This window comes from Sesamum indicum, linkage group LG1 (genome assembly GCF_026168435.1).
Source record: "Sesamum indicum cultivar Baizhima isolate 11 linkage group LG1, ASM2616843v1, whole genome shotgun sequence".
Taxonomy (NCBI): Eukaryota; Viridiplantae; Streptophyta; class Magnoliopsida; order Lamiales; family Pedaliaceae; genus Sesamum; species Sesamum indicum.
Window position 1 is genome coordinate 17,394,109 of NC_142657.1, and position 19,912 is coordinate 17,414,020.

The 19,912-nt window shown below is 31.2% G+C and overlaps 1 protein-coding gene across 1 annotated transcript; it reads left to right on the forward strand.

Annotated features, from left to right (window-relative positions):
- The first annotated feature begins 12,852 nt into the window (after positions 1-12,852).
- On the forward strand, positions 12,853-19,744 carry LOC105165663 (auxin response factor 2A). Its single transcript, XM_011084747.3, has 15 exons — positions 12,853-13,294; positions 13,377-13,492; positions 13,792-13,887; positions 14,013-14,069; positions 14,165-14,320; positions 14,406-14,490; positions 14,912-15,002; positions 15,080-15,244; positions 16,665-16,784; positions 16,884-16,959; positions 17,079-17,250; positions 17,356-18,287; positions 18,371-18,561; positions 18,700-18,889; positions 19,136-19,744. Exons 1-14 carry the CDS (start codon positions 13,204-13,206, stop codon positions 18,869-18,871), a joined length of 2,520 nt encoding a protein of 839 aa, XP_011083049.1. The 5' UTR covers positions 12,853-13,203; the 3' UTR covers positions 18,872-18,889; positions 19,136-19,744.
- Positions 19,745-19,912: the final 168 nt, after the last annotated feature.

Below are 19,912 nucleotides of genomic sequence, written 5' to 3' on the forward strand. Positions count from 1 at the left end.
TGCATGTCTTCTTGGACATCTCATTTTCTTGTTACATAGTATCAAAGTTTGTAGTATTCTAGCAAAACATGTTCATGGCCCTCATCAATTTCTTGATTGCTAATGGTAACAATGGCTAGTGGTCACACACTTGTGCTTAAAAGTTGTACAATTTTGACTATTTTAGGGACATGCGTTCCATGTCCTACCTATTCAATGGACAATATTGATTGGGAAGATACAATGCTTTTGTACACTTTTTGTATATGTATATTTTTTAAAATTACTCTCGTGAAAAAATAAAAAATCACAAGCATCATGTGTCAAGTAGAAATGATGATGATCGGGTACGATAAGGTTGATTAGAACACAAATCCATCGGGATATTGAGGCTCGACCATTTTGTAATGGGTTGCACCTGTTAGACCCGTTTTATGATACTTTTAATCTTCAATTTATTCAATGTGAAATTATTATTGGACTTGTGGAGAAAATTAAGGTATATCGTAATTCAAATCCAGCTTGTGAAGATTCTTATAGAATTGGGAGTTTATTTGTTTTGAACCCCTGATCCGATGGTCGAACCCATTAAGTCCATCTTATTACGTTCTTAATTTCAAGTATCAATCATACTGAACGTCTGTTTTTATGATTGAGTAAGTCAAATCTACACTTTGAGTGCAAACATAATTATTTTTAATATCATTTGGCCCATTTTTTAATAATCACTTTTAAAATTATATTTAATTAAAAAATTTCTAAAAATTAAAAAAATATTTTTTAAAAAAATATTATATGCACTTCCGACGCAATTAATTATCATGTCATTTATTTATCGTAAAATTGAGGCAAATCCCAAAGAGAAAAAGAAAAAAACTATACATTATATTGAAATAATAATCCAACAGAAGAAACAAAAGTGGTCGTTCTTTGGACCATCGCACGTTCGATTGTTAGACTACAAAAACACAATTGGTCTTAATAAATAAAGCAGGCCTTTGCTATTTTGGTCTTAGCATCAAATTATTCCCATATTAAATGATAATTATAAATACATTTCCTATTCAAAGGTAAAATTTTACAAATACGTCCCTTGAAGTGAATGCACTGACACCCGATTAGTGGATGAACTTGAAATTTTTACAAAAAGTTTTAAAGTATTTGTGTAATTAGACTTAATTTTAGAGGATGTCAACATAATTTACCACCAGAATAAATATATCTTTTCTGTTCCAATTAATTATTATAGCTAAAAAAAAAAAAACATGATGAATATAAATTATTCACTACCCCGAAACAGCCATTAACTATTATTGGAGTCAAAACATTAACCATAGCTAAAATCATAATAAATATTTTAATCATAATAATTAAAGTTTTTTTATATTAATTATGTTTGACTGTGGTTAATAATATTAACGTATTACGAGTTCTGAGCTGTGTCATTTATAATGTAATAAAAAATTAATTTTTTCGTAATGTATCCAAATTATTATACTTTATTCCGATGCAACAGACGCTCTGATTTTTTTATATAAAAAAAAAAAAAAAGACTCTAATTAATAGGGTCTATTCTGTTGTTGACTATTAAAAAACATTATTTAAAAATTTGCAGACAGCAGGAGGGAGGAAGGAGTCATAGGTTAGGCCATCGGAAAACAAATGATACCACAAAGTTTCCGACAGCTTTAAGTGTTCAAACATTATGATAACATTTTATATTGAAATTAGAGTAATTATAATAAGTTATCAGCAGTTTTATTATTTAAGATTATCTTAGGAATTAGGGGAGAGAGTGTGGTCCAAATATTGTGGAATTAACCAAATCTCTTTGAATAGGTATACCTCCTCAACTGCTGCTTCCTTAGTTAATACTTGATTCTTGTACAATAGTATTTATTACCCGTATAAATTTTAGTTCTTTGAATTATATAATAAGTATAATATGGATAATTATACTGTTTTCTTTTAAATTTTAGTGTAGTTACATATAAAACCGTGAGGTTTGAAAAATCACATCTAATATCGATATTTGTTTCTGTATTGGATTTGCTTATATTTGCAAAAAAACTTGAACTCAAATCCTTATTTACCTCAAGTTGGCTTATTATTGATTTATTGTAAGACAAACATATCTTTTATGACCAAAACTACCCTTATAAGGGTGAAAATATACCTCCTCACATGCATTAACGTGTGAAAATTTTGACTAATAAAGCGATCTATTTATCAAGTAAAAACGAACATTAGGAGTAGTAGATGTAAATTATCAAACCATATAAAATCCACGTGTAATTACATCAAATTTTAAGGGAGGATGTTGGATTATCCCTAAATATAATATGATTGATGCACAATTTATTTATTTAATATTTTTGCGACCTAGTATAATTTTTGGATTTTATAATGGGAAAAAGATTTTTCATAAGGACAAGTAGTGTCATAATAAGAATAACATTAATACAAATAAATAAATAAACTTATATATTTTGTTTATTTTTTCTTCAAGCAATAGAGCACGAGAGAAAATAAGAATAATATAAACAAACAAATAAATAAATATATAGTTATCTGCTTTTCATGGTACAATATGATCATCACTATTCATTATCATTTCAAAATTATTAAACATAAAATCATTTAACCTACAACAAAGCACTATTTTTCATATTTATTTAAATTATTATTGAATTAAAAATATATTTAAATTCAATTTGATTAATAATTGAATCGAACTCGAACGACTTTTAGTTGCATTAAACTTGTGTTGTGCTCGAGCCGAGTTTGAAAACTTATAAAGTGAAAATTAAGTTCAAGATCCGATTAGTTAAAATTATCGAATCAATTGAATTTAGATCGAATATCACGTAGTTTGATTAAAATTTTCAGGCATGTGTGTGATTCGGATTTGGATGGCAGAATATTGTGAAAATTAGGAATAAAAAACATAGAATAAGAATCATTAAACAAAATTGACCAATAGGCATCCATATATATGGTATAAAATAATATGGGCATATATCCCTTGGAATTTTAAATCAATTAAATGTAATGGGACCAATCTTTTAATTTAATTCTCTATATATATATAAATATAGAATTAGCATCTAATTTTAGCTTTCTTAGCAAGAACTATATATATAAAAATCACATAATTATACTATTTTCTGTATAGGATTAGGATGCAGTCTGACTTTAAAAACAAATATTAATTTATTTTTGGAGGTTAGTCCAGAATGTTAGGATAGGATCAAATTTATTAGTAGTAAGAACTTGTGTGGGTTAAAGTAGACGTGCAAGCCTCGTCTTAACCTTAACTTTATCCTAAACCACATATTATTAAATCCATAATTACAATTAATGATGTTGGTTAATAGGGACAGCGGATAGGATAAGGGGGACACCTCTCTCACTCCCCAATCCCATTCACGCGCCTGCACTCATTATGCAATATACCATATATTATTAGCTATTGTGGCACGTCATTGTTATGTGTATATAATAATTTTTTTATATTTTAAATTATATTATAAATAAGAGTAAAATATATATATTGGTATATTTATATTAATAAAATAATAATAATAATTTATCAATTAATATAAATTTTTAAAAGTTGAATAAGTTAGTTGTTTTATTATAAAGGGTATTTTTTACTTTACAAAAAATTAGTGCGGTGGTGTCATTAAGCATCGCTTGTGAGTGTGGAAGGATTTTGCTTTTTATATCAGTGTAGATGAAAGAAAAATTTTATCGTACTAATTTTTAAGTAGTTATATTTATCCTTAATTTTATTTATTCTTTTAAAAGAAAATTTGATCAGTATAGTGATTTCAATATCTGTTAATAATTTTATAATTATAATTTTTCTTTTGTCACATCACGTTTCTTTGTCTTTTTCCTTCCCTCACACTATGATTATTTCTTTTTTCTCTCCATTTTACATTTTTAATTCTTTTTTATATGCTCTAGGAATCGTATGAGTTGACGACTAATTTTCTAAAAAAGAAAAGTATATGATAATCATCTAAATTTTCTGTACACAAAATACCAAATGTAATATGAATTTGTCCATTTTTCCCGACTGATCACCTAATTAGCCACTCCAAATTAGTGCTAATTATTATCCTTAAACATGGGTTGTCGGACGAATCGATGATAGTTGATGGGTTTATTTTATGAGAAAAAGTACTTGTCACGATGTTTGTTGACGTAACTCTTGACCTAAACTTGATAAATCACGTTGTTTGAGGTTGTCCTCATGTTAAATGAATTCTTGTACTTAACAACTGATCTTTTGACGAGCATATTCTTGCATATGTCTTTGTTGTCATGGTCATATGTATATATATATATATATAGATATAGCTTCATAATCCAAATCACAAGTTATATTGTAATTTTGTCGATAATATTTTGGTCTAGTAGTTATAATTAAGCATAAGTCTACATAATATCATCTTACGTTATTAAAATTAATAAGATAAGGTAGATTCTTATTATGATTAAAGACATTAAATTTTGTGGTTTAGCGATTAAAAATTTGACTTTTTTTAGAAAAAAAAATAAAAAGAGATCGATTTCGTATATAAATATTTGGTGGGAATAGGATGACTGGTCCAGCCGCCCTGTCGAGAATGGAGCGTCTTTTGATTTAATTTATTGGGTTTGGGTTCGGAGCTGATCTCAAATCTTGTCCATAACCCGTCGTAAACTAGCTCAAAATCATGTTTGTAAGTATATTAACATAATCATTTTTTATTAAAAAATTATAAACAATAAGTTTTTTTTAAATATATCTATAATATTATATAAGAAAATCCTTTTAGCATACCAACTTTTGAATATCTAAATTTACCCTTTAATTCAGTTCTTCCTTTTAAAAAGCTGGTCAGAATAATAATTTTAATATTTGTTAATAATTACATAATTGTAATTTTTTCCTCTCAACGCACTACTCTATATTTTTCTCTCATTTTTTTCATGTTTTTCTTTCTCACAATTTTTTATATTTTTAATAAACTCACTCCATTTATTTTTACTTTCCTACCTCACTCCATATTTCTTTTTTTTTCACAAATTTATTTCTTTCTCATCGCCTTACACTATGTTTGTGTCTTCCTCTTTTATCTTATACTATAACTTTTTTTATATATTCGTGAGAATTTCATGATATATATATATATATATAAGTTGAGTATTTGGTGCGTTAATATTACTTTCTCTTACACACAATAAAAAAAGAAGGGGAAGCAAATCGCATAAGTGACATTGGCTTGGCAGTTTCAACGACTCAACTAATCATGAGTCACAACCTCCAAAAAGTGATGTACAAAAAAATTCACCTCGTCGAAAACACTATCATCACATGCCACGTGTACGGGCCCAAACTCATCAACGTTACCCTGCCCAAGGAATTGATGAAGGCAGTAAACTTGTCAAATAACGATGGGCTTCAAATTCCACGTGAAATTTTCTTTCAAGCCACGTAACGCCGTTGGTCCACGACAACCCCCATTAGAATAAGATGATGAGGTGGAAACTTTGAATAAACTTGAAAAATACATCGTGTATATATATATATATACTAATATAAAAAAAATACATATACATTTTCATTCACAAATAGCAATCAATAATATTATCATACAACTTTTTTATTGTATACTCTTAAATTGGTTTTAATTTTTTTAATTTGTTTTTAAAATTTTAAAATTATTTAATATATGCACACAAAAACGATATTGTACGACGGTTAGTATATATAACATATATTTCAAAGAAAATAAAGCATGCAATTTTGGCATGCTTAGTTGTTTATTATTTCATATATATTTTGGTCCCAATTGGGTGAAAAATAAAATGGATCCAACCAATAATCAAAGTTCAAGTATTTCTTGACTTTGTAATATGTCACTAGACATCAATTTTGAATTGGTCACACCAATCTAAGGAATTTCCCTTCTCATTAAATGGGAAAACATTTTTTTTTTCTTTTTTGGGTTGAAAGGGACTAATAGTTGAGAATATAAGGGTTATAACATGGGATTTAAATTAAATATTTTTCATTTACAGTAGATTTTGAATATTATTCAGGTGGTGAAAATCGATAGATTGATTTTTGACCCAAACAATGTTGTAAGGAAGAGTCAAGAGGTTTTCCGACCAACCTCTATAGTTGAATTGAGCCCTAGTTTATTAAGTGGTATAATTTTTAGTTATCAATATTTACTATTTAAATTACACCAGAAATAAATCTTAAATTTCTAAAATTCTAAACTTGCACGTATATATATATATATCAATCGATACGATTTAATACATTATTTATTATATTTGGATATTCAAAATTGGTGAAGTACATTAAAACAAAACAAACAAATGAAGAGTTATTATGAGAATAGAATCATAGATATATATACATATCCACATAAATGAATTATTTATTTATTTACTTCAATTTTATTTGCTTTGGCCACCCCGGGGGGGGGGGGGGGGTTCGGGGTAAGATTAGGGAACTGACTGGTGTTATGTAGAAAGGAAGCAGGCTAATCTGGACCCCACATCACCAGATTAATGTCCTCTAATTTGGAAACAAAATGGGTGGGCCCACTTAAAATATGCGAAAGTTAATAAAAACCACCAACCTCCGACGTTGATGCTTTCTTCGCTTCACGGTGCTGATCCCTCCACTGTTTTATGACCTACGTGGACTCACCTCATTTTATTTTCCCTCAACCATGTTTTCCAAGTAATCACATTCAGGTCCTTTTAGTTTGACTATTTACTATTCTCATCCCTCATTCGGAAATTGATGTTTCAGCTGACACCTCCTCGTTAATTTTGAAGGCATATTTGAAGGGTTTCACTGGAATTTTCCATGTTGTTTTCCTTAATTGTCCTTTTCTCATCTTGTTTCTCCATCTAAATTTCATAAATTGCTACATCACTAAGTAATTTTTAGTTCTAATGATTTATTCTTAAGAATTATTACGTATAATTGTAAGTCTCCGGTCATTATAAATAAAGGTAAATAAGACCATACTATCATTAAGAAAAAATAAGGATAAAGTTGTAAATTTTACCTATAGGGACAAGTATTTTGTCGATCTCTTAACTTCAGAAAATCGAATTATATCACCTTTTTAAATATAAGTTTCAAATATTATAATAATAAATTATAGTTATCTGCATAAAATTTTAATTATATTATGAAATTCATACTTTAATTAATTAACTAACGTTCAAGTAATAAATATTTTTAAATTTATATAAATTTGAAGTTATTTGAAATTCTTTCCTATGTGGGATGAAGATCTAGAATTTGGTGGGAAAGTATAGACTATAGACTACTCAATTATTAGGGTAATGAAGGAGAGTGGATACATTTATTTCCCCAATTATGAACCCTAGTTTTCCATGTTTGCCCCAAAATGGCTCTATTGCATTCTCAATGACAAAAAGTAACATTATTAATTTCAAGCCCATAAAATCTATCTTTTTTTTTTTTTTTTGCATCAAAAGAAAATTTCTATCCAAATTATTTTATGCAAATTGATCATATGATACGTTGAAGACTATCATACTTATTATACGATTGATTGTTGTTTTTTTTAATTATACGCAAATCACATGATACGAGTAATTAACCAATTCTATAATTTATTAGTTGCGATCGAACCCAAAATGTCACGCTAAGGTAAATGAGTTGGTATTTAAAAGTTAACATTTTGACTGTCTTTATGTGTATTAAGAATAGTGGTACGTTGCATTTACTTAGGCTAATATTTGAATGGAAATTTGTGTTGCTTGCCCATATAGAAATGCTCAAAATGTGTATGTTCACATCACTTTAACTATAGATTGACCCTACCCTAATTATTGATATTTATAGTTGAGATAATGAAAAAACGAGGAAAAAAATGGTAGGTGATCAATTGTTTGTATCGTCACCAAATTGGATAGCTATAACTCTACTGACCTCAGCAGCCATAAACTGAGTCATTTGAGTATCTATTTTTGGATTAGAATCACAATTATGCCCTTCGTTATATTAATACATGTCAATTTAAATTATGAATTGTGTCTGTCGATTTATCGTTAAATACATTCCTTATATTCCATCCCGCTCTTTAGAGGTAGGGATGGCAATGGGATGGTGCACTGCAATTTGGCGAAATTTAAAATCCACATCGACCCGGATCCACCCTGCCCCACTCGCTTCTGTTATGGTTGGACTAAAAGCATGTGCGATTGCGCCACAAGCTTTTCTCGACTCAGAGAGTCTAACTCATAAAAATCTGGTTAAAATTTATTTCTCTTTCAATTAATTGTATTTTTCATAGTAACATATCGTTATGCTGAAAGTTATATTTATTTTATGAAAATAAATATAAAATATTGTCAGAACAGGTTTTGATCGAGTTTGGCAAAATTTGAGACCCATCTTGAATTTGGTCAAATCCATAGAATTAAACTCATTCCCAAACTCGATATTAGTTTCTCAGTAAAAAAAAAAATGGTGTGTTGCTTCTTTTAGCCCTAAAATAGTAAATTTGGTTCATTTTTAATTTTTTTCATTGAAAAAAAATGTTTATTTTTTTCTTTTAACCCCAAATTAGTTGTAAGTTCTCATTGATTTTATTTCTTTTTCAGTCAAAAAAATCTGGTTATTTGCTTCTTTAAATTTAATTATTTACTTCTTTTGACCCTAAATTTGTAAGTTTTTAGATCCTTAGTTTTCTTAGTAAAAATGATTTTATTATTTGCTTCTTTTGAAAATTTCTTTTTTATTTTTTCAAGATAAATAATTTAAAACTGTCCACATAAGATGATTACATTCACTACCACATTCTAACCTATAATGATTGAGAAACTTCCTTGTTGCTTTTACTTTTCTTGTTTATTTTAGGACAAATGTCCCTTTTTGAACATTTGTCATGGTGAAAAACATAAGGTACTTCTATTATTGGCTTGGGAATTTGAAACAAAACCCTCAATAATTGCTTCAACTAAACAGTGTACAACCATTATTAAGGTGGTGCCAATTTTCCATACTTACTTTTTACTATTTATTGAAGGGTAAATTACAACAAACTTATCTGAGATTTGACATAATTATAAATACTTTTTCGTTATGAAAAAATACAAATGTCTCCATGATGTTTGATGAAATTATGTAATTCTTAAATGGATGTATGAAATTATGAACTATACCCTTGCTGTATATTTTTAGTAAAAATAAAAACTTATAAGAAAAAAGTCAGATGGAGTGGATGAAAAATTTTAAAAAATAAAAAAAAAATTCACTTAACAAATAAAAAATCATAAAAATTTACGAAATAAATAAAATTTTAATTTTTAGTTCACGAGGGCATTTTGATCAATTCATAATAAAAATATATAACAACCTTATGGGGACTAACAGAATAGGGTAATTGTTAGACGACCGTTCAAATTAGAAGAGTATTGATAATTTTTCAAATAATAAGGGGTATTCGTAATTATACAAAATCTCATGAGAGGTTTACCCTTTATCTAAATCCAATGAATTACGTAGCAATTATAGTTATATTTACTATTTGATTGATCTTTATTTTTGAACTATACATAATCACATAATAAGTGTATATATAATATGCGATTGGTTATAATCTACCAAATCTGATTTAGATTAAAATTTTCTATTATGACATTAAATTTTGGCCCACCAGCATAGAGATATAGTACTTAAATAATAATAATAATAATTATTATTTTCTACATGTTGGTAGTTCGGTATTTCAATAAGGATGTAAAGTTTATTAATTTATTTGAGTGTATTATAAGCGAGCAGTGGCTGAACTTAACTGACTTCTAATTTTACCGAGCACGTTAAATTCATCATTTTATATGAGTGTATTACGAGTTCACAACTTATAATATTTGATCTGATGGAGAATTGAATTTAAAATTTGAGTTTGTTGACGAGATGCGATGATCGAGTTGAGCAATATTCAAACAAATTTATGTTACGAAAATACTTGATAATTATTATCTTTTTTTAGCCACAATAAATTTATCTGACTTGCTTTATATATATACAAAGAAAAAAGTTCAAAAGGTGTTAGAAAAAAGGTGTTCCAAAAACAATATTTTCTTCAAAAAGTTAAGTCAAGTCCCAAATACTTCCCTCTATATGTGCTTTATTTGGTACTTTTCTTGTGCCTTTGGCCAAAGCTACAATTTTACACAAAAGGACTATAAATGGAGGAAAATTACATCCAAATCCTAAAAAATATGATTATATTTATCATATAATTAATCATTCTTTCCAAAATGTGAAGCGCTTATTCACCAATTAGAATCCATTTATTTCGTACTTTGGTTCCTACGATCAATTTATATTGTTATTTGGAAAAATCACAATTTTGGTCTTGTAACTATAGGGAGGTGGCAGAATCCATTTTTGCAATTAAACCCTATAACCAAAATAATTTCACAAATTGAACACAAAATTGACCAAAAAATACTATGTGACCTGCACATGACCCAAATAAATTGGGATTCCGACCAAATTGTTAATGTGTTTTTATTATTATTATTATTTTGGAAAAAAAGGCATGGATAGAGATGGGCAATTTTGAGATTCCTCTATTTGTAGCATTAAGACCACACACAACTGCAAATGGACAATTTGGTGGGGACTCTTTGATTGAGGACTTCCCCTTTCCCTATTCTCAACTGTTGCCTATGCCTAGCTTTTTCAGGGCTTTTTCTTTTCTATTTTTTTTTCTTGTGGTACAAATAATTAGTTAGATATTTTCTATAAATAATATGAATTTTACAATATTTGTGATAAAGGCCAATTCTTATTTTTTTATACTTTTTAATAATTTTAATTTTGAAATATCATATTTCTTTTTAGTATTAATGGGATTTGTGAGTGTAGAAATATTTACTGATAAAGAAGTACTTAATCAGTAAAAAAAAAAAAATGTAATAATGGGCATTAGGTACCCAACTTACCGGTGAAAAGAAAAATCCACTTCATTAATTAATGGCATTAATTACAATATTAATTGATCTTTTGTTGCTTTCTTTTTATGATAAGTCTAAATAAATTGATATCTTTTAAAAATAAATAAATAAATAAATTGATACACATAAATGAGCTTACCTAAATTGATACCTAATAAATATTTTGAAATTTTCATACAAGGATTTACTTTTTAGACTAATTAAATAATCCCTAAAACAAAAGGACTACCAAATTATACCGTTTTCATTAATTTAATTTATTTTAATTAATAGAAATGAGTCTCTGAAAAACTGCCACAGTTCGTATATCATAATTGTCTAAAATATTTTTAATTGTCCTAATTATTCACAATTAGAATGTTATTAGTTTCATTAATAATTATTTATTTATTAACATTTAATAAATTAAATATATTAGTTTTAAATAATTATTTATTTCTCCTATTATTTTTATTAATTATATATTGATGTAATAAAAATAAAAATTATATTTACACACGCGCGTGAAACGCACCAATTTACAATATAACGGACCACATTGTAATGAAGGCACACGTGGTATTAGTAGCATCCAGGCACACGTAAAGCCCGGAGTAGAGGAGTAGAAGTAACCATGGTTAAAGGAAGGGCCCACCGCGGTTAGTAGAGTGTATGCACTAAACCCATCCTACTACTATGCCTGTAAGTAACACGACAAAGCCCACTTCTCTCTACAAGAAAACCACTTAACGTCAGAGACAAACGCCGTTACTTGCCAACCCATTCTCGTCCCCTCACACGTCTCACGCCGTTAACTTTGTCCTCATTAATACTGCTCCCCCCAGCACAGTCTCACCTACCGGGTATTCAGGTCTACCAAGCAAGGCCTCGTTTGGTTTTTCTTTCTCCATAGCTGTTTTCTTCTATTTTGTCCCAAAATTGGTTTTTTTTTTTTTTTTTTTCCAAAAAAGATTTTAAAAGTCGTTTTTTTCTATCTAAAATTAAAGAGATATCCTAGTAAGAATAATTGGACAGTATTTTTGTAATATAGAATATAAGCGTAAAAATACAAGAACTATTATAATAAATTGATAATTATAAAGTCGAGTTTTTGTAATTGTGAGAAAATTTATGGATTAATTGCTTAAATTTTAATTGTTACTATTTAGTTGTAAAATATAATTTAGTATTAATATAAAATGCAAAAGCAGCAATACACGACGAGTAAATATTTATGTTGTATAGATAAACATCTTAAATGGCCATCTTAATTGCATGAAAGAATAATATTTTATTTGATTTTAAATAAATAAGTAGCTGAACTATATTATGTTAATTTTTGGAAGTATTAAAATCAGAATCAAATTCAAGGAACTAATGTGTGCAAATTAATGGGACTTTCTTCTAATTCTATCCTTAGATTTTAGAAAAATCAAAATCCCATAGGAAAAAAGTTTTTCAAGGAATGATTATCAATGCTTTTATAATAGATTATTATTTTTAAATTCTGTTGGAACTTATTCGTTGTTTTGAATTGTCGATATATGAGATTTATTTTTAAATTTAAATATATTAAATAGTTTAATAAATCTAGAAATGTTTATTTGGTAAAATGTAATGGAAAATTTGATGCATCAAAATTCTATTGAATTAAGTAATTATTATTATGTTTTGAATATTGCAGTTTGATTATGGGTATAGAGAATTTATTAGCAAATGTCATGAACATGTCAAAAGATAAAATAGAAAGAAAACCGAGTTTACTGAGCTCCCAAACGTGGCGTTAACATTTAACCGGGTGTAAGCGAAACCAGTCAGTGTCGTGGTGGGTTAAACAATTAACTGCGGTTGAAAAATCATTACTAACTCGACACCCTTTGTCGACTCCTCTGGTAATGAAAAAGCATTCTCTCTCTCGAATTTCTCTCTCATCACTTGTTTGCTGCGAGAACTCCCATACCCTTTGGCTCCCCATGCTTGAGGACATACTTGCTATACTTGAACATACGCAATAGGGAAAGAGTTCTTTCATTGAAGAATTTCGCAAGATTTGCTCAAAATTCTTGTAAAGTTTATGTCCGTGATTACGTCCGCAAGCGCGTGATTGTCTGGCTTCTCGCGTTTTCTGCTTGTTTCCCGGTGGAGTTTTCTGGGTTTTGAGTGTATATGTTTGTGGGGTTGGGAGATGAGAGATCTGAGTAGTGATTACTGATTACTCTGTCTGAAATGGATGCTTCTGAGGTGGTGATCAAGGGGTATAGCGAGACCAACGACTGTGATTCCGGACCGGAAAAGGGAAACTCCGGCGCCGGGAAAGGTATTTTTGGTGTAACTTTTAGAATTTCTTTGCTGTTTTTGACTGTTTTTTATTGACTCTTGTTGGTGTGCTTGTGTTGTAGTGGATGCTGAGACGGCGTTATACACAGAGCTATGGAGGGCTTGCGCAGGTCCTTTAGTGACTGTGCCTCGTGAACAGGAGCTTGTTTTTTATTTTCCTCAGGGCCACATAGAACAGGTCTTCCCTTTGTTCTTTTCAATTATTTTTTTTCCGTGTAAATTAACTTCTTCCGTTTATCTATTTCTGTTTTCTTGGGTGGGGGTCGGTGGTGGTTTGGGTTTCGGGAATTTAACCGCTCAGAGTAATATAAGGTAGTAATAGTTCCTATTAATCCAACTTCCAATTTTGGGTGTCAGGGGGTTGAACTGAATTTTGTCCATGTGGTTGATCGAGGAGGGTTTTTGTTTTTTTCCGTCTAGTGATAGGAGTTTTTTGTTTAGCTATCTGCTCATATTTTCTGGGGTTTTGTTGAGTAGGTGGAGGCATCTACCAATCAAAGTGCAGACCAGCAGTTGCCAGTGTATAATCTTCCTCCAAAGATTCTTTGCCGAGTGGTTAATGTCCACTTGAAGGTACTGAAACTTGAGGAAATGATCTATTGATTTACTTGGTTTTGTGTATTCTACATGGTTATACTGCTTCAGAGGTTTCTATGTTTTGTATTTTTATTTTTGTTTGTTATTTCTTGTGTGATTAGGCTGAGCCGGACACGGATGAGGTGTTTGCACAAGTTACTTTGATGCCCGAGCCTAATGTAAGCTAGTCCACCGTACTTAATGTACTTGTATGAGTTTTCTTTTCTGGTTTGATGGTTCTTGGATTATTTCCGAATGAAATTTTCTATTGCAGCAAGATGAGAATGCAGTAAAGAAGGAACCACTTCCCTCTCCGCCTCCGCATTTTCATGTTCATTCTTTTTGTAAAACTCTTACTGCATCGGACACAAGCACCCATGGTGGGTTCTCGGTGCTGAGACGGCATGCTGATGAATGTTTGCCCCCACTGGTTAGAATGAATCTAGCTAAAGTTTGTTGAGTTCTCTTGGGGTCAGTTTTTGATGTTTGTTATAGGCTGTTCTCTATTATGACAGGACATGTCAAGGCAACCCCCCACCCAGGAATTGGTGGCAAAAGATTTGCATGGGAATGAGTGGCGATTCAGGCACATTTTTCGTGGTAAATTTGCAATAGTTCTCAATTATTGATTGGATTTCCATGTCTTGGGATGACAAGTACCATGTGCGTCTGTTGTTGATTGAACCAAACGGAGATGCATATGCATTTTTGTCATTTTATTTCCAGAAATTAGGGATGGAGAAGTAATAATAGGTTAAACGTGTGAAATTAGTTTTTCGAATAGCCATTGCATTAAAAAACATTGAGATTTTCTGAAACAAGTTTGGAATTAATAACTATAATGTTCTTGGTCAAAGTTGAATTTGACTGAAGTAACAAGATACTATTAAAAGAAAAACTAGTTTCAATGAAATGATCTCAAGTATTAGAACACGTTTTTGATACAGCCAAGATATAATAAAAAATAGCAACATAAGCAAATCCTTGATTGGTAATTTTTTATTCATTTTCCGGATGCCAGGTCAACCGCGTAGACACCTCCTACAGAGTGGTTGGAGTGTCTTTGTTAGTTCAAAAAGGCTTGTTGCTGGGGATGCCTTTATATTCTTGAGGTTTGATGCTGCTCTATATCACCAGCTATTTGCATAATAATATCTATATTCCTGAAATGGATGCTACACACTTTCAGAGGTGAGAATGGTGAGCTGCGAGTTGGAGTCAGGCGTGCCATGAGACAACAGAGTAATGCTCCATCATCAGTCATATCTAGCCACAGCATGCATCTTGGTGTTCTCGCAACAGCTTGGCATGCAATTCAGACCAAAACCATGTTCACCGTGTATTACAAGCCCAGGTGTGTGATAAGATCTCCCCGTCTATCCCTCTTCCTCTTTGGTGGATCACCAACTTCTGAAAATAAGTTGGTCTAGGGAGCAGGAGCTGATTTCTTTAATAGAAATATATAATATTAAATATTGATTATAACAAGTGTAAAAAACATATGCTACAATATTTTAATTTAATGTCATGAATATATGACTTCATAATATCTTAATTATTTATCTAAGTTAGTTTAATATTAGCATGATTGGTAAAAGTATACAGTATAACATCAAATTATCCAAATACTTGCACATAATTTTGTATTGTGCAGTATATACCAAATCAAAGATATATTTGTTGATATAAAGTTTTTTTTTTTAATTGGAGTATATTGTATGTTAATTTTAATAAATAGATAAACATAATTTTCTAAAAGTAAAATGAGAATGGTCACGAAAACACATATTAAAGGTATGATGATGGCAATTTAAAACTGTAAATCTTTCAATTATACAAAAATAAAAAGAAGAAATTTTTAAACCAAGCAGTGATCTCATTTTAGATATATATATTTATATATATATAATATGAAAATAAATAAAATTGTTCAATCATCATAATTATTATTATCTTTAAACTAATTCATGGAAATTACCAAAGTTCAACATAAAGCAGTAAAATAGAAATATTATATATTATGTATCTTAGTACAGTTATATAACGCACAAATAAATGTAAAAAATTATAATTTAGTTGTTGGACTTGTTAATTACAGGTACAAGCGATTACAAATTGATATTGAAATATAACAGTGAAGTTCATATGATTATGTTAAATGATTATTCACAAAAAAATATAAAATATTACTAAATTGTTGATTAAGCTTATTTTTGTATAGATATTTGATAATATAAATAAAAATAACATATTATATTATTATCTGAAAGTAAAATATGAGGTATTAATTTAATTGTAATCAATGGTGAATTTTGAATATGAACTTGATATAATATTGAATATTAGTTAAATATATAAAAATACATACTCTATATATATATAATGCTAAAAGAATACCCTCTCAAAAAAAAAAAATGCTAAAGAATAGAAATAATTTCCCTTTCGAACACAAATGCCTATGCTTGAGCTCGAGCCGGCTCACTCATGTTGCACCCCTAAATTGGTTTTTACATATTTAATGAATTGGCTCCTTTGTGTTTCTGCATGAAGAATGGTATTGAACCTTGTTACAGGAAAGCATGTGAATTTTCTATTGTTAGAGACATACGACTTAGATATATGTTTGTGATATAGAAACATGTGTGATATTGTACCTATATGATTTAAGTATATGGGCCATTGAAGTGGGTGAATGTTGGTGAAGAGTGGATTAGTTTTGTATGTTCGTCCCTGTGGGTACTGACTATCCTCCATCTGATGTATATCTGTCGCAGGACAAGCCCAGCTGAGTTCATTGTCCCTTATGATCAATACATGGAGTCTGTTAAAAACAATTACTCAATAGGAATGAGATTTAAAATGAGATTCGAAGGTGAAGAAGCACCTGAGCAGAGGTAGGCAACATCTCAGCATTCAGAAGAATTATCTGTAACTTTATGATGTATTCAGTCGCTGATTATTTATGCATTTTTGGTTTAATATTAATATTGTAGGTTTACTGGCACTATTGTTGGTATTGAAGATGCTGATCCGAAAAGGTGGCCAGAGTCCAAATGGAGATGCCTAAAGGTATTCCTCAATCCTCTGGAATCTGACAAGAGTCGGGATCCTCTCCTCCCAACACCTTCTTTTAAATTGTTTTTCTATATGTTATTCCGAGAGGTTTATCTCAAAATTCTACTTTTAAGGTGCGGTGGGATGAAACTTCAACAGTTCCTCGACCTGAGAGAGTTTCTCCCTGGAAAATAGAACATGCTCTCTCTCCTCCTGCATTGAATCCACTTCCAGTGCCCAGACCAAAACGGCCTCGACCAAGTGCCTTGCCCACATCACCTGACAGTTCTGTTCTTACTAGGGAAGGTATGTTTTGTATTTCACTTTGTTTGAGGACCTTTTACTACTGCTACATTTTGTTACATTCAGCTGTTGAACAGATCTGTTTAACCCATTGATGATGCAATATAGGTTCGTCTAAGATGACAGTAGACCCTTCACCTGCCAGTGGGTTTCCAAGGGTCTTGCAAGGTCAAGAAGTATCGACCTTGAGAGGCAGTTTTGCTGATAGCAACGATTCAGACTCTTCTGAGAAGCCATTGTTGTGGAACCCTTCATTGGATGATGGGAAGATCGACTGTGCTTTAAGAAGAAATGAGTCGGATATCTGGTTACCATCAGGACGGTCATCATTCACAGATTTATTATCAACTTTTGGTTCAAAAATTAGTTCGCCCCGTGATTTCAGTAGGCGTCCTGCTGATCAAGCAAGTTATAAGCGACAAACACAAGAGCGTGAAGCAAAGTTTAGCTCAATTGGAAACACCTGGTCTATAATGCAATCTGGGCTCTCACTGAATCTGATGGATTCTGGCTTGAAGAATCATGTTCGAGGTGCTGATACCTCTTATCAAACACATGGAGATGTTAGATATGATGTTTTTGGAGAATTTTCCATGATTCCTGATTCTAGAGGTGAAAATCAGCAAACAAATTGGTTAATGCCCCCACCTGTTTCATCATATCATCAACCACCAGCTGCTCATTCAAGAGAGCAGATCCCAAGGTCTGTGATTGCACAGCACCATGCCCCTATGAAGCCAAATGAAGGGAAATGCAAGCTCTTTGGTATTCCCCTCATAAGTAACCCTGCACCAATAGAGCCTGAGCCAGTACACAGAAATGTGGTGATTGAGCCATCAGTTCATATACCGCATCTCGTTCATTCTCATCTATCTCCTGCAATTGAATCTGATCAAAGGTCTGATCTATCGAAGGGCTCAAAAGTGTTTGATTATCCAGTTGCCACTAGTGAGCAAGACAAGCAATTTCATACCCTCCCGCCGGTAGCTAGAGACCGAGAAAGCAAAGGTCATTCTGGTTCAACAAGGAGTTGTACCAAGGTTCTCATCTGGGACACTATAATTTTCACATCCAGGCACAACATTATTTACTTTATTTCTAAATTATATTCGTATAATTTCAGGTTCACAAGCAGGGATCTGCCCTTGGTAGATCGGTGGATCTTGCGAAGTTTGACAATTATGATGAATTGATTTCTGAATTAGATAACCTTTTCGAATTTAACGGTGAACTTAAGGCAAGGAACAAGAATTGGCTGGTTGTGTATACTGATGATGAGGATGACATGATGCTTGTTGGAGATGATCCATGGGAGTAAGATACCCTTCTAGATCTCTGGAATATGTCAACTTTTTAAATTTTATCTTATTTACTTCAACTTCATTATAGTGCAGTTCAATTTTATTGCCAACTCATTTCTAGTGGTTTATCTAAATATCTTGTTGAATACAGAGAATTCTGTGGCATGGTTCGCAAGATCTTAATCCTTACAAAAGAGGAGGTCCAGCGTATGAGTCCAGGTACCTTCAATTCAAAAAGAGAAGAAACCTCATCGGCAACAGAAGGTGTGGATGCGAAAGAAGTGAAAGATTTGCCAACATCATTGAGCCCGGATGATTGCTAGTTGTCTTCCTCTATCCTGGTAGTCATCTATGCTGAATGATATTTATTTCCCTGCATACAAATTATCATAATTGCATGTCTTCAGAGTTTTTTGGGAGGGAATCAGTATACTTCCCTGTTTCATTGTCTCATATATTTGGGTTGGGGTGGGGGGGAGCAGCAGGGGAGGGGTGTACGGTGCTCTCCAATGGATTGAGCAAACAGCACAAATCATGCAACTGCTGTAACTTGAAGATCTAATGTTTGCCTGCTATCAACCACACAGGTATAGTGCAGGCAAGGAAGGAGGCTATAGATCCATCTGACTTCTGAATTTTGGAGGCATCAAATAGTGAGACGCATATCATCCCTTCAGCTTCTGGATGACGGGACTCGCTTATATATAGATGCAGATTCTAGTGTTTGCAATTTTGAACCCTTTTCGGGACCAACATATGTTTCCCTATACTTTATTCGTAATACACATGACAAAGTATGAGCACGGTACCTGCCGACCGACTACTCAACCACTGTATATATCGCCATCTTCAGTTCTCCAGCCTCGGATGTAATTAAGAACCAAATGCCATCTGGTATGCTCTAATTCCAGCTGTTTCTGATTTATAATATAGTATATGGGTGTTGGCATTACTCTATGGAGCTGAAGATGTATTTTTGGATCGACGTTGCTTGTGGTTGAAGCACTCTTTTGTACAGAGAAATCATTAGTTAAGTGTTCTGCTGGTCTAGTATAAATCTGGAGTGGTAGTCATTTTTCCATGTTCATTGAGTATTCATGCTGCTTACAAACACTGCAGTCTGTCTGATTAGTTCTGTTTCTGCCACCATTGAACAAGGTGGAAGTTAACTTATTGTGTGAGGTCACTTTCTTCAATTTGCTCATCTGATTTATGCAGTTGTGCATAATTTACATTTTTCTTTTAATAAAATACAATTCATCAAACCATTCTGTATATTCACATATCAATGCTAATTAATTAAATCCATTAGTAATTTCAAATTGAAGAATATGTCTAAATAAATAAACAAAACTACTATAAAA